The sequence below is a fragment of the Electrophorus electricus genome, chromosome 21 (assembly GCF_041902795.1).
Source record: "Electrophorus electricus isolate QZ-2024a chromosome 21, ASM4190279v1, whole genome shotgun sequence".
NCBI lineage: Eukaryota > Metazoa > Chordata > Actinopteri > Gymnotiformes > Gymnotidae > Electrophorus > Electrophorus electricus.
This window is the reverse complement of record NC_137517.1, coordinates 5,615,337-5,629,852: the sequence shown is the minus strand read 5'-3', so window position 1 is coordinate 5,629,852 and position 14,516 is coordinate 5,615,337. Positions and strand designations below refer to the sequence as shown.

Below are 14,516 nucleotides of genomic sequence, written 5' to 3'. Positions count from 1 at the left end.
CGTGTGGTGATCGTCTGCTCTGGTCTGATGCTCAGGATTCTGGGCCTGAACCTGTTTAAGCTGGCTGAGCCCAAGCGCCCCCTGAAGCCACAGAGGAAGGAAAGGAAGAAAGTGACAGCACAGAACCTCTCAGACGGAGACATCAGACTCCTGCTCAACATCATCAGAGGCTACGACATCCCTGTCCGCAGACCTAATGCCAGGTAGGGCGGAGCCTCGCTAGCCGGCCCAGTGATGAGGTCTCATGTGTCAGTATGACGGCGTCATTCGTAACACGTGGTTTAACATGTGACCTAACTTGCTGTGGTGTTTGGCCATTTGTTTTTAGACAGATGTTACACATACATATACACCAACTGATCCAGAAGGTCTCTGTTTCTACCCCAGTGGGATGTAAGGATACTCTCCTGTGTGTGTGCGTGCGCGCGTGTGTTTTCAGCAAACCAGTGGGGGCACGTAAGGGTTCCCGCTCCTATGGCGACCCCTTTACATCAGCTCATTCCTCCCAGACAGCGCTGCAGGGCAGTGAGTGGCCCCTGGGACAGGTAACATCCTCCTTACTGTACCCACACCGCCTTGCCTTCAGAGTGTATCTACGACCTTCACAATGTTCAACAAAGTGTGTGTGTGTGTGCGTGCATGTGTGCGTGCGTGTCTGTTAGCCCGTGATTCAGCCCTTCGTGGAGGTGTCTTTTCAGCGTACAGTGCTGCGGACCTCCACAGCGGAGGGACCAAACCCCTGCTGGAATGAAGAGCTAATCCTGCCGTTCAGGTGGCTTCATTACCTCTCGTAACTGCTGCATAAAATGCCTCCAGAAGCAACGGCATGTGGTTGCTGGTAGTGGGGGAACTGGAAGTCAGTTGCAGGGTTCAGAAAGTTTGACCCAATTGCGGAATCTTAGAATTTCAGTTTCAAAATAAATAACTGCCTTGCGCTATTTCATGAGAAGCAGCTGTGAGTGATTGCCGGGTATGGTAGGAAATGAGAAGATTTTCTGAGATTCTGTCAGTTTCTGTGCTCAACCTGATTCCCCCCACCCTCTTCCACACAGTGCACCCAGTGGAGACTACAGCACATCCAGTCTGCAGGCTGTTCGTGATGAAGTTTTCATCAACATTTTTGATGAGATCCTCTATGAGGTGGTGGAGGTGCGTCACATGCAAGAGAATCATTAACCACACCTGCAAGGGGCACCTGTGCTGTCTAAGATACTCTGGCTGCTTGTTAGGATTAAACCTCAATAATAAACTACTTTTAATAACTACTTAATTGCTCCTAAGATTGCACCTGCAGGTGTATGGCCATTATGGGCTAGTTTCCCCGAACATCGTTAAATGTCAGTCTTCACTAAAACCAGTTTGCGAAGGTGATTCAACGTTGTTACTGCAATGTATTTCAAGCCTGAGTGTCATTCTAAAACATACGTGGAATACATACAGTCTGTGAACATCAGCCAATTTGCCGAAGGTGGTACATTTCACTTCTTCTAAAGAGCTGGATCATGTGTGTCTCAAATGTGCTCTCGGTTTCTTTTTCAGGATGAGAGAGAACGGGGAGCCAGTGTTCATACTCGCATCGAGAGACACTGGCTAGGATCCATTAAGATTCCATTCAGCACAATCTACCTGCAGTCACGGGTACATTGTGTGGTCTGACCGTGCCGTTCATGTAATCTGAATAAGATGGGGCTTCATTGCTGACCAATGATTTCTCAAACGTGTTTCCCGAGATTAAATGTTTCCACTACCAAGATGAACTTTTTCGGTCTCGCACCTAACCACAGTCTAGAGAAAAATGATCATTCTTTAAGTCAAGTTTAAACGCTCACACTGGTTTGGGAGATCAACGCGAATCTTTCGGGTCGACTGGCAGATTGACGGGACGTTCAAGGTAGCCACGCCGCCAGTGTTGCTAGGCTACAGCAAGGAGCGGATCCTGGGCAGTGAGGGCGGGTACGATGCCGTTCGGAGCCCGAGTGAGGGCACCTTCCTCACGCTCTTCGTCACCATCGACCCTCAGCTCGTACCCGGAGACCCCATCAGGGAAAAGGTGAAACAAAATAACAAACCAAAACAACAAACATTCAGTGTGTCACTTGTTCACCCCCCCCCCCCCCCCCCCCGATTCTTGCAAATCTTCCTGTTCTTTTCTCTTCTTTGATTTCTTTTCTCTCTGTTTAAACGTTAACACACATTTGAGGGAGGAAGTGGGCATGTGTGTGTGTGTGCGTGTGTGTGCGTGTGCGTGCGCGTGCGTGCGTGTAATTTCACTACTTCCGTTTTAACAGCTGAAGGACGTGACTATAAATGTAAATTCTACGGAGCGTTTGTTCCTAGTAAGCACAAAATAGTGTCAGTCGCTGGACAAGACCACAATCACTTTGTCTCTCCCCCATAGTAACAAAGCTATGTCTGGTCACTTCTCTTGTGGCCTGGATCTTTAGGTTTTTGGTTAAGCTCTTCAAATGTTCAAAGTCATGAACATTACAAAAAAAATGAGTTAAAATATGTTATTCTTTACCTTTTAGACTGTGTGGAACAATATATCTACTCTTAGAATTTGAAAAGCAAGCTAAAATTTGAATAAGTGGTTTATGGCCCATGTGACAGAGGAAGGCACCAAATTCAGTAAGCAATAAAAGATAAAAGGCTTGATGGAATATTAAAATGATGGTGACGCTACACAGGGCTTTTAAAAATATGGTGAATGATAAAGTTCACCACAATTTCACCATTATATATACATTGTATAGGCTTATTCTCTCAGATGAATGACTTCTCCTTTATTGGTAGTTTGCTGTAACTGCGGTAAATGTGAGGAATCCAATATTTATACAACTTATGTAGGCGTAGGGTCAAGAACACAAATGACCTCTGACCTCTATCTGATCTTCCCCCTGGCACTGAGAAGTTCGACACTCAGGAGACGGAGCGATTGCTGCTGGCGTGCGAGCTGTACGAGAAGGATGCACACAGGCGTTTCCCTGACCGGCGCTGTGTCACCACTGTCGTGGACATGAATGGCAAAACTGTGTTCGTCACGCGCTTCATACGACCCCTGACCCCTCCACAAGAGCTGCTGGATGCCTTCCCCAACAGCCCACAGGAGACTATGGTCAGTTCCGCTTGGACACAAGAACCCATCCATACTCTGCTGCTGTTGTGGTTAGTGTAACATGGCCATGATGGGAGTACACCGCAGTGTTGCTATTTCTGGATATTTCCACGAACACTCACAGACTTCACTGTAACTATGAGGTGGTTACTCTCACATACACATACCGATGTCAGAAAGCGGGTACTTCCAACAGCCCCGCCAAATGTAGCATGGCAAAGTAATTCATGTCTCTCTGGAGCAGCATATGTTGCGTCCCAGGTCATTTACGGCATTTGGCAGACGGCCTTATCCAGAGCGACTAAGAAAAGTGCTTTGTCATTTACTCATAGAATGCATCCTAGCCAGTACACCAGGTTACAGTTCAAGATACCACTGAATGCTGTTTCAATGCAGGGATCAATGCTGATGCCTAGAAGCACAAAGCACATATACAGTTATGTGCAAAATAACAGCAGTGTGTTTAAAACAACTGAGAAAAAGCTCAGTCCTCATAATAGCTTTTATTTCCATGAGCACTGCACATTCAATTCCAAATGAAAACATGAACGAAATATAAATTTTTCAACTGAAAATTACGAAAAAAGAATAACGGGCTGTTCAAAAAATAGCAGCGTCTTCATTTTCATTTACAAACTCGAATATTTACAGTATAAACTGAAAGTTGCTTACAGATTTAGCTTTTCTGTTGATCACTGAACTAACATTTAGTTGTATAACCTTTATTTCTGATAACTGCTTTACATCTGTATGGCATGGAGTCAACTAACATCTGACACCTGCGAACAGATATTTCAGCCCAAGATGACTGGACTACATTCCGCAGTTCTTCTGCATTCTTGGGTTTTGCATCAAAAACAGCATTTTTGATGTCACTCCACAAATTCTCAATCGGATTGAGGTCTGGGGATTGGGCTGGCCACTTCATAACATCAGTCTTGTTGGTCTGGAATCAGGATGTTGCCCGCTTGCTGGTGTGTATGGGCTCGTTGTCGTGCTGAAACACCCATTTCAAGGGCATTTCTTCTTCAGCATAAGGCAACATGACCTCTTCCAGTATTTTGATATATTCAAACTGGTCCATGGTGCCTGGTATGTGATAAATGGGTCTGACTCCAAAGTATGAGAAACATTCCCAAACCATTATGCTTGCACCTCCATGTTTTACAGTCTTCACAGTGTACTGTGGTTTGAATTCAGTGTTTATGGGTAGTCTCACAAACTGTCTGTGGCCTTTAGACCCAATAAGAACAATCTTGCTCTTATCTGTCCATAAAATGTTGCACCACTTCTCTTTAGGCCAGTTAATGTGTTCTTTGGCAAACTGTAACCTTTTCAACACCTGTAACCTTTTTTTTCAGCAATTGTACTTGTACAGAACACATGTAGGCGTGTTCTGATTGTTGCAGTAGTCACAGGTAACTGAAGATCTTCTTTGATTTCCCTGGAGCTGATCATTGGATGCTTCTTTGCTATTCTTGTTATTCTATGAACTACCTGGATGGTAGTGTTGCTTTTCCTACCACGTGTTTCGGGATTTGTTTGCCATTTTAAAGCATTTGAGATCATTTTAGCTGAGCATCCAATTATTTTCTGCACTTCTTTATATGTTTTCCCCTCTCCAATCAACTTCTTGATCAATGTTCTTTCTGCTTTGGTACAATGTCTGGAGCGACCCATTTTACTCACTGAGCAAGGGCTAAAACCAGCAGGTACAACATTTGCTGCCCTCCTTCTTTAAATAAGGGCCATAACTGACACCTGTTTCTTCATAGAATAAATGACCTCACTAATTGAACTCCACACTACTATTAATTTGAACACACCCCTTTCATTAAATGAGACTATTACACCCAATTAGCAGCGTGCATGTCATGACTGTTGATTCTGTTGGTTGGCCATTACTTGGCTACACCTCGTCATGAATTTTTTCCCCATGTTGTATTATCTTTTCTGTCAAAATCAGTGATTAAATACATTAGTGATTGCTATTATTTTGCACATAACCATTATCCCAGACAGTGGTAAGTGCAATAAACAATAGCATTTTTACATTTAACTGACACTTTTATCCAAAGCAACTTAGAATTATGACTGAGTACAACTTGAGCAATTGAGGGTTAAGGGTCTTGCTCAGGGGCCCAACAGTGGCAACTTTGTAGCAGTGGGGCTTGAACCAGCAACCTTTGGGCTACAAGTCAAGTACCTTAACCGCTGAGCTACCACTGCCCCACCCCTAGCCTATAATAAGTACTAGAGTTTCAGTTACTCGACACAGGTGCAGGATCAGTGGTTAGTTAAATATTCCACAAATAGTCTTCAGTCTGCGTTTGAAGACTGCAAGGGACTCTGCTGTCTGACCAGCCAGCTGAAGTTTGTTACACCATCCGGGGGGCAGGACAGAGAACAGTCTCGATGCTGTCTCGATGCTTTCTTGATGCTTGTCTTTCATGAGACCTGAAGCACGGCATTTCAAGCCGAAATTGAGGTTCAAAGTACTTAAGTCAAAAATGCTTCCATGAAACAAATGATCTGGACTTAAACGTCTAAGAATGCAAGTGGCGGGAATTTGACCGTTAGCACAGGGCCTGTTTGAGCGAGCAAGTATGGAACTCGTAGGGTAGAGAACTGAATGGGTTTGTTTTTTTTTTTTGAGAACTGCACCAGAAACTGAGCACCAGGTTAGGAGGCCTCATCTGTTGACCGGCATCCTATACCAACTTGGCTAGCTGGACAGTGCGGGTGATGTAGACACTTCCTTCCCTGTCTCCACCAACCTCCACCAACCTCTCACCCCTTCACAGGAGCTGGTGGCTCGGTACGTGTCCTTTATCCCTTTTCTGCCTGACAGCGTGTCTTTCGCCAGCGTCTGCGACCTGTGGAGCACTTGCGATGTGAGCGGTTTTCGGTAACTCCGTTTTTCCAAGTTCATTGTTCATCCTGGTGAAATATGGCAAGTTTACCAGTTAATTTTATATCATTTTTGTAGCAATTCCTGACGCTGTTAGCCGGGGACGAGGAGGAGCACGCCGTTCTGCTCTGCAACTATTTCTTGGCCATGGGCAAAAAGGCATGGATTATCATAGGATCCGCCCTCCCTGAGGTGAGTGTCTTATCAGAGGACCCACCCTCCCTGAGGTGCCTGGCGCATCATACGACCCGCCCTCCCTGAGGTGCGTGGCTTATCAGAGGACCCACCCTTCCTCAGACTGCATGTAATGGAATGAACAGTAATGGGGATGAGTTTTTCTTCTAAACATGCGCTAAAAAGAACTGCAGTCCATTTGTTTCCATCATCGCTGTAAGGAAAATTTCCCTATTTGCATTAACCCTGTCCCTCACGTGGGTCTGGTTGATCCTCCTCAGGGCCCTGGGGTGCGTTTCTAATAACGAATGACACAGAGTCATATGCTGAGAAACACGCATGCTTTATTCAGAGAAACATGAGTATATATAGATGGCAAAGCAGTTGAGTAAGCAGAAATTTGTAAATGACTAAGCACAATATGTTCAGACTTGATAGAATATACAACATCAAAAATGAGAAAGTTGTGTATCACCAGTTCAAACCATATTTGGCATAACCTTTTACCTATCTAAAAATATAAACAGCATATGACAGCATAACATGAGGGCAAATAAAATTGTAGCACTACTGATTAAAGGATGGACTGTTTAGAGAAAACGGAGTTGCATTGTGGGAAATTCCAATAATCATCAACAAAACACATCTGTAAACTGCCCCGCACCAGAGCATCTGTTAAATGCTGTAATGCTGTAAATGTCAGTTGCTCTAGTACCAATAATAAGACTGGAATTTATATTAGTATATATTTATTTACATTATTTCATGAAGCAATTTATATAGTCAGATATGAACAATTTCTTGTCAGTATCAGTATAAATATAGTTTACTGTCTGGATGTGGCTTGTTGTAGGGCCCCACTGCATATGTTCTGACCCAAGAACATAGCCGGTACCTGATCTGGAACCCCAGCACCGGACAGTACTATGGCCAGTACGACACATTCTGCCCCCTACAGGCTGTGGGCTGCCTCATCAACACAGACAATGTGAGTAAGCACACAGTTTTTCACAACAACGAGAACACACAAGCTTAACTTAGTCAACCTCAACCTCAAACTCGCAGTTTTTTTGCTTGTTTTTACTAACTTTTTAAAATCTAGCTTTAGAGGAATTGATTTTGGGATTTTGTTTTCTTGCAGGTATGGTGTAACATTCAGGTATACGCTGCTCCGATGAGGATGAGTTTTGATGTCACTAAACCGAAGTGTTGGAAGCCGTTTTTTTCCAGAACATTCCCTGACCCCGGCCTCTCCAGTGTACAGGTGAGTGGCCATAACAATTTTCGGTTTTTAATGTTGCTGTTTTATTTAAATTAATATATACACTTTAAAACACTGAGGATAGAACAAATAACTGGATGAAAATGATCAAATGTCACTCATCAAATGTGGGGGTTAGTAAAGCTTTTTGAGTGCCTGTGTGTGTTTTTGAAGCCGGAGTACCTAGTGTACAGACGGACAGACCAGACTGCTGCCGCTGAGCTCCAGGACAGGCGAGTGTCTGAAGACTCTTTGGTCTTCAGTCTGTCTTTTGCTTCTGTGCTACAAGTAAAGCTCGAAGGAATTTACAGCGATGGGTGGTGAGCTCCAATATCTGCTAGTGCAGTGGAGGACTTGGTAGTGGTAAGTAATCCTTTTCAGCATCCTGCTCTGTAGGATAGAGAAGATCCTGAGGGAGAAGATCATGGATTGGCGCCCCCGACACCCGACTCGCTGGAACCGTTATTGCACTTCCACATTACGCCACTTCCTGCCCAAGATGGAGTTGAGCGGAGGTCGCGAGGTGTCTGAGGAACATCGCGTTGAGCTACAGAGTCTCCTGGGAGATTACAGGGTGAGTGTTTTGATTGGCTGTCTTGTTCTATCCAATCAAGCCCTTCCTTTGTTCATTATATGGTAACACCCTCTATATGATCTTAAATTATATGAAGATAAGAGTAATGACTTAGAAAGAGCTTTTGTTTTCATCTTAAAACCTTAAACTATTTTGGGTGGGTATGAAAATATTTACTCTTATGTCTGATCATTTCCACATCAGATTTCGGGGTTCCCCTTGCACCTTCCTTTCTCAGAGATTCGACCAATCATCGAAGCCGTTTACAGCACAGGGGTCCATAACGTGGAGGCCCCCAGCGTGGAGTTTGCACTGGCTGTGTATGTGCACCCTTACCCCAGTAATGTGCTCTCTGTCTGGGTCTACATCGCTTCACTGATCCGCACACGCTAGCATTCCTAACATGGAGCAGTTGGGAAGCATTTCCAATTGGCTTTTCAAATATTTTATTAGACTGACTTTTTTTTCTTTTTTTTTTTTAATTGTACATTGAAAATTGAAGAGCTGCTTGCATGTTTACAATTATAGTTGCAGGCAATCCTGTTTATTCAGTTAGTTTATAGTTTCCAATTAACTTAATATGCAAATGTTTTTTTTCTAAAAAAAAATTTCTAAAGTAAAAATACAGAATATGTATTGGAGTAATTTGGATTATGTCTGCTTTGCAATTAAACTATAAGATAACATGTAAGCGCAACTGGAATTCATGTGTTCTTTTGTGTCAAACTATCAGTATTGTCAAAACTGAGTGGAGGACAGTGTCTATATTCAGAATTCTAAGTGTTTCCTTCATTGGTTTGATGACTAATTCATCTTTTAACAAAGACAAAAAGGTATTTCTTAAAATCTAAAGCAGGTTAGTAGCAGGGATCAGAGAATTTCTAAATGTGCCACTTCATGATAAAATATTTTTTAAATCTTAAAAAAAAAAAAGTGACAGTTTCTGAAGCCAACAACAACAAAAGATGGGTTCAACTCTATTTTAGAGATTATTTTACATATCTATTGAATAGATAAAAAGAATAGTGATGCATTGGGTTAGAATTCTGTTCATCAGTTGAAACAGATTTTCAGGAATACAGACTTTACACCTATAGGGAATGAATCTCTTGATCTTGGCTCAAGCAGGTCAGAAACACATGACAAGAAGAGAGCTACAAGCTAAAGTGTTCACATTTTCTTATTTAGTAGCCCAATGTCACTTACCATAAGTGCTGACAGAGCTGCAGTTTACAGTTAAGAATGCAAGCAATTTTATAACCCGTTTTTCCATCTACACTAAAATCCATGTAGTGTGTGTAAATCGTGTGGGTATGTGGTTTTGGGGAGCAGATCTTTTGATCATAGACTAATGAATGTCTACCAGTGACAAATATGTGATGTACATATAAATATGTAAATAAAACTACATATTTATACAAGTTAATTTTTTTTGCAAAGTTCTCATGTTACAAAAACAAGACAAAATACCCAACAAATACTGTAAAAAATAAACATTTAATTTTTTTTTTCTTTTTTAAACATGCAGTATTGAAAATATTGTAACCCTGTAATTACACAAGGTCCCTACATGGTACCCTGAGATGGACCAAAGGTAACTCTTATACCATGGATGTTCATATAGTTTTGCTCTTGAAAAATCTTCTGTAAAATTGCATTCAAATGCTCACGAAATTTTACACCAACGAAAACATAAAACACTGGATTAAGACAGCAGTGAGAAAAGGCCAGCAGCTGGCAGACGTACAACGCATAGTCGAGATGATGAGTAACATCACATTCTGTGAAAGGCTCAATCTGATGGTAAGTTAAGGACCTCAGGAATATTACAACATTATAAGGGGCCCAACCAACAAAGAACACTGCCACAATACAAAAGATGAGTCTTACAGTCCTGTTTTTCTTGTTTGTTCGAGACTTTAAGATGGTCTGAAGAATTCTTATGTAGCAAAAACTCATAACAGAAAAGGCAACCACAAAGAAAATGTTCTGCTGATAAATTACTATAAAGTATGCTGTTATGTTGTTATACTCACAGTAAAGTTTTTGAGAATCTGCTGGGTCTGGCATGACGCCACTTCGCAATATGGCTGGCAGTGCTGCAAAAATGCTCACCACCCAAGCAATGATGGGAGTGACGGCAAACCCTTGCCCTTTCTCCCAGTCAGAGAGAGGGTGGACCACTGCCATGTAGCGCTGAACAGTCATCAGCATCAGGAACACAATGCTGCTGTAGAATCCAGCAGAGAAGACAAAGTTCACAGCTTTGCATGCTGCATCTCCCAGTGTCCAGCCCCAGATGTAGTAACAGGCCCAAAATGGAAGACCAAAAGTGAACATTAGGTCTGACAGAGCCAAGTTCAGTATGAAGATGTTGGTCAACGATCTGAGGCTCTCATAGAGTCCAAGGATCACAAGCACTAGTATGTTACCAAGGAGACTGAGCAGGACCACAATGCTAAAAAATATGGGAACTGTAATGGATCCAACTTTGACTACAGTTTCCTTGTAACACATTCCATCAGAAATGACACTTTGTGGTTCATCATAATTAAATGTAAGAGATTCAAGGTCCGTGTCTGCCATGCCTTCTGGAGAGTAAAGAGAGGATTTTTATAATATGGCATTGTATAAATAATTTCCATTAAAACTTCAAGATTACATTATTTATAAAATAGAATATTTGATCATCTCCAAAATGAGTAAATACAAACAAAGGAAAAGATTAAAAATACATTAAGTTTTTAATTTTACACACTTAGAGTAGGCTAAAATAGTAGGATTTTTTAATTCAATATTTTAAAACAATTTACATACCCATGAGTGATTCAGTCCATTTAAATTTGAACGCTAAATTTAAAAATGGTTTCTCTCAGCGCTCCTCATTCGGAACACTAATTTACGCCTGTCCCCAGTTTCTTTTATTCTACAGAAATGAAACTAGTTCCTTGGAAACCCTATAATGTCATATAAGGACAGCATGCGTGCATCAGTGCTCATTCACTTTGTGAAGCACAAGAAATCAGTGCTCATTCACTTTGTGAAGTATAACAGTATTAAACAGTGCTGCTTCACTTTAAGTACAAATGATTATGAACACACAATAAATAATTAAAGCAGGAATACATATAAAACTATGTACAAGTATGAACAATGGGGTGAGTGGGGTGGTCAGCAGATCACTGACACTTACCAGCATCTCCTCTCCATCTCTTCCACCCACGGTCTTCCCACGCTGCCGCCACGCAGAAGTGCACCCCGTGAAACCTGCTGTGACCAAACTCTTTAGTTTTAGGTTGGCCACACTGCTTGCAGGCAGTGTTCATGCTCGCATCGCTTCGCGGGGACGGCCTGTCCATCCGCGGCGGCGGCAGCCTCGGCCTCGGCCTCTGCCTTTTTCTTCCAACGCCACGCCGTGGTCCGGGGCACTTTGGGCCCGGCCGGGGCAGTAGGAGTGGCGATGGTGGCAGAAGCCGCGTCGCCTTCCGGACCGGAGCTCGTCGGGGTCTCACTGGGAGGAAGAGGAGGTTGGCCTCAGACGCGCCGAGAAGCCTGCCTGGACGCATCCTGCTGTATGTTAAAGTCAAAGGCAGGGTGCCCGCGAGTCGGACGCTCCGGGAGCTTACTCAGCGCGGGAGGGAGGGGTTCCGGGGCCACCATGGGAGTGCTGGACTGGCCAACGCTCAGGTGCAGAACATCCTGTTCCTGCTTTTTCTTCCTGGCGTTGTACCTGTAACAAAAACAGCAGCAGAGCCCATTAGTACTCAGCCTGTATAGTCCACAGTGCCAAAAAGGTCAATATAAAACCCACTAAACTCACCACTGGGTCAGTGTCCGCTGATTCAACTCAAAAAGTTGAATACGGGTCCGGGTCATGAGGCCGGGGCTGCCGAGGACTACGTCCCTGATGACGCCGTAGTCCCTCATGACGGCAGCCCACCTGTTCACGCTGACGCCGGCGACGGTCTGACCGGCCGGGTGAAGCCGACAAAGCGCCAGGCACACGGCCTCCACCAGGTGGCTGACGCTGGGCCACTGAGCAGGCCCGCTGCCTTGTCCAAGGAAGCAGCTGTGAAGATACAAAAGCACACACAGACAGAATCAATTATTCACACAGCTACAAGTCAAACTCAAGGAAACTCATTGGTTTATGGAGAGCACGCTTACCGCTTCAGACTCTGTTCCAGCTACAATAGAGGTCTTAGAGAGGCTGCTTTTAATCCGTCCCTTAATAAGTCGGTCTCTGTGACGCGCCAGCTAGGCAACGCCGCCCTCGTCACTCTCTGGCAGTTTGTCTCAGAGAGCGACGATGCTGTCTACCCTCTGCTGTGTCGCAAAGGCCTGGTGACGCAGGTCCAGGTTTACTACGTGATGGTAGCTTGGAACACCATCAGGTCCCAGGCTCTCCTAGAAATAAAAGAAAGAAACATACACTTTTGGACTGAAGCACACAAACGTTTACTGCTCTCATATGGTTGAACACCTTTTTTTGGAGTGCTTAGGACTTGTGTTGCACTGTACATGTAAATACAAAGTGAACAGAAAGAACTAGTGTACTTACATCCTCCTCATCCCCACTCAAAGCCCGAGTCTGGGTAGCAACCTGGCCGTCAGGGACGGTTTCCTTGGTCATCCTGGACGCCGAGGACTCGGCTGGGTCGGACCGGGTCCGTGACGAGGTTCCACTGCTGCGCGATGGAGAGGCGGCAGTGGTTCGAGACTGTGCTCGGAACAGGCGGGGTCTGCAAACTCATCAAATCCCATGTCCACGAAGCCCTCGTTCTCCAGCTCCGAAAGGTCTTCATTGCTGATCCCATCTGGAGCGTCTGGATCCCTGCCGAGGTCCTCCTGCAGCACTACGCCGGTCTGAGAGTACAGATACTCCACCCCGATGAGCTCACCTATACAAGTGTTTAATACATCACAAAGGGAAAAAAGGGTTAAGTGTGTGTGTGTGTGTGTGTGTGTGTGTGTGTGTGTGTGTGTGTGTGTGTGTGTGTGTGTGTGTGAGAGAGAGAATATGAGAGGGGGGGGGGGGATGATTACCTGTATACTCTCCAGGACTAGTGTAATCCTCAGCCAGCTGGAGCCCAAGGAGTTGCTGGCTCAGCTGGTTGGCGTAGTGCTCCAGCTGGCCGCTGTAGCAGACCCGAGTAGGATCACTTCCCATCCACAGAAGGGGAGGCGGCCCACGAAGAGGCCGTACAGCCGGTGACCGGCCGTGGTGACACCCGCCGCGAACCGTCGCACCAAGTGCCACACGTCCAGCCTGACGACCAGCCGGTCCCACTCGTGGAACACGCAGCTGCCTTGCCCTTCCCCACGCTGGAACAGCAGTCACGGTCCACGTAGAGGAGCCGAGGAGGGGCCTCTCCGGCTCGCCGGCACCGCTCCATCAGCTTGACGCACATGGGCAGCAGGCCCTCGCCCTCCGCCACCGCGAGGACGCTGACGAGGACCTGCCCAAACTCGTTCCCCACGTTTGTAGCCCATGCCGCCGTGCTGGCAAGTTTCTTGGTCACCTGGAGGAACAAAGGGCACACGACGCACGTCGCACACGTGACAATCAAGCATATCGTAGAGGTTACCGTTCAGCGGCGCACGTGCGTGCACGTTGTGCCCAAGCTTACCTTCTTCGTGGAGTCCATCTTCAAAACGACCCTGGCCTTCGTCTCCTCGAGCCGTGACAGCACGTCCAGCGCGTACACCGTCAGCAGCCATTTTGGAGTGGGCCCCGGCACCATCGGGGGCAGCTGGCGGGTGATTGGTGCTGGGGTCAGTGCCCGGGGTCAGAAACTTCTTGAGCATGGAGAGGTACTCTGAGGACTTGGCCAGCCACTGTTGTCTGTGCCTGACGCACAGGTGCCTGTACAGCGAGGTCACACTGTTCCCCAGAGTGCGACCCCGCATCAGGCAAACGACCTCCTTGTCGCAGGACAGCCTAAAGAACGCCAACACAATCACAGATCAACCAGCAGGTCACATTATTCCATCACAAAATCTCGTGCTCTCTCACTCACTCACTCACACACACACACACATACACAATAAGGCCGACACGGTCGCGGTTTGCTTAGTGAATGAACATTTACAATGAACGCGGTACTACGCTGCGCGTCCGTAATACATGCAATACAGCAACACACACGGTCGATCTGGAGTTGTAAAGCACCACTCCAGATGAGCACATTTCATCAGTCATTTTAATGCCATCTAGCCAGACAGATGATCGGACATCCGGTATTTCGCACATAAACCACCAGGCGAGCGAGCTCGGTCGGTTCTGGCCGCTAATCGGGCCCGTGAAATGTCACTTTTACAGTACATTCCCGAGGTAGGTAGACGATGAATAAAAGCCAGGTAAAGAAAAAGAGCGTAAAACGTCTGAAAAAAACGAATGGAAGGGAAACTTCCTTAGCCGGCGATACTTACCGCACGCCGTGAGAAGCGACAGCAGCGAGACGTGTGACAGTATGACGAG

At 45.3% G+C, this 14,516-nt stretch overlaps 2 protein-coding genes across 15 annotated transcripts in view; one reads left to right on the top strand and one right to left on the bottom strand.

Moving 5' to 3' along the window:
- Positions 1–8,732, top strand: part of cc2d2a (coiled-coil and C2 domain containing 2A) — a 24,910-nt gene extending 16,178 nt beyond the window's left edge. For 6 of the 10 annotated variants that reach the window (XM_027028898.3, XM_035521356.2, XM_027028901.3 and 3 more), the window contains 14 exons: positions 36–203; positions 440–545; positions 663–772; positions 1,053–1,149; positions 1,540–1,638; positions 1,874–2,050; positions 2,912–3,115; positions 5,920–6,009; positions 6,105–6,218; positions 7,054–7,188; positions 7,342–7,464; positions 7,636–7,694; positions 7,858–8,035; positions 8,240–8,732. In XM_027028898.3, coding sequence (XP_026884699.3) covers positions 36–203; positions 440–545; positions 663–772; positions 1,053–1,149; positions 1,540–1,638; positions 1,874–2,050; positions 2,912–3,115; positions 5,920–6,009; positions 6,105–6,218; positions 7,054–7,188; positions 7,342–7,464; positions 7,636–7,694; positions 7,858–8,035; positions 8,240–8,428 — 1,849 coding nt within the window. In that variant the 3' untranslated portion in view covers positions 8,429–8,732. Of the gene's footprint in view, positions 1–35; positions 204–439; positions 546–662; positions 773–1,052; positions 1,150–1,539; positions 1,639–1,873; positions 2,051–2,911; positions 3,116–5,771; positions 6,010–6,104; positions 6,219–7,053; positions 7,189–7,341; positions 7,465–7,635; positions 7,695–7,857; positions 8,036–8,239 lie in introns of those variants that run through there. The other 4 variants (XM_081703943.1, XM_081703944.1, XM_081703945.1 and 1 more) reach the window with 4 other exon arrangements.
- On the bottom strand, positions 8,495–14,516 carry LOC113589309 (chemokine XC receptor 1-like). 5 transcript variants are annotated; one of them, XM_035521155.2, is made up of 8 exons: positions 14,468–14,516; positions 13,666–13,976; positions 13,082–13,557; positions 12,597–12,936; positions 12,203–12,442; positions 11,856–12,104; positions 11,229–11,765; positions 8,495–10,626 (listed from the first exon to the last, which is right to left on the bottom strand). In XM_035521155.2, the coding sequence occupies exons 7-8, from the start codon at positions 11,599–11,601 to the stop codon at positions 9,602–9,604; spliced, it is 1,398 nt and encodes a 465-aa protein (XP_035377048.2). In that variant the 5' UTR covers positions 11,602–11,765; positions 11,856–12,104; positions 12,203–12,442; positions 12,597–12,936; positions 13,082–13,557; positions 13,666–13,976; positions 14,468–14,516; the 3' UTR covers positions 8,495–9,601. The 5 variants fall into 5 exon arrangements, with proteins under 5 accessions (XP_035377048.2, XP_035377049.2, XP_081560073.1 ...); XM_035521156.2 differs by having other exon boundaries at positions 8,495–10,623; XM_081703947.1 differs by lacking the exons at positions 11,856–12,104; positions 12,203–12,442; positions 12,597–12,936; ... (1 more) ...; positions 13,666–13,976; positions 14,468–14,516 and adding an exon at positions 10,853–10,992 and having other exon boundaries at positions 11,229–11,361.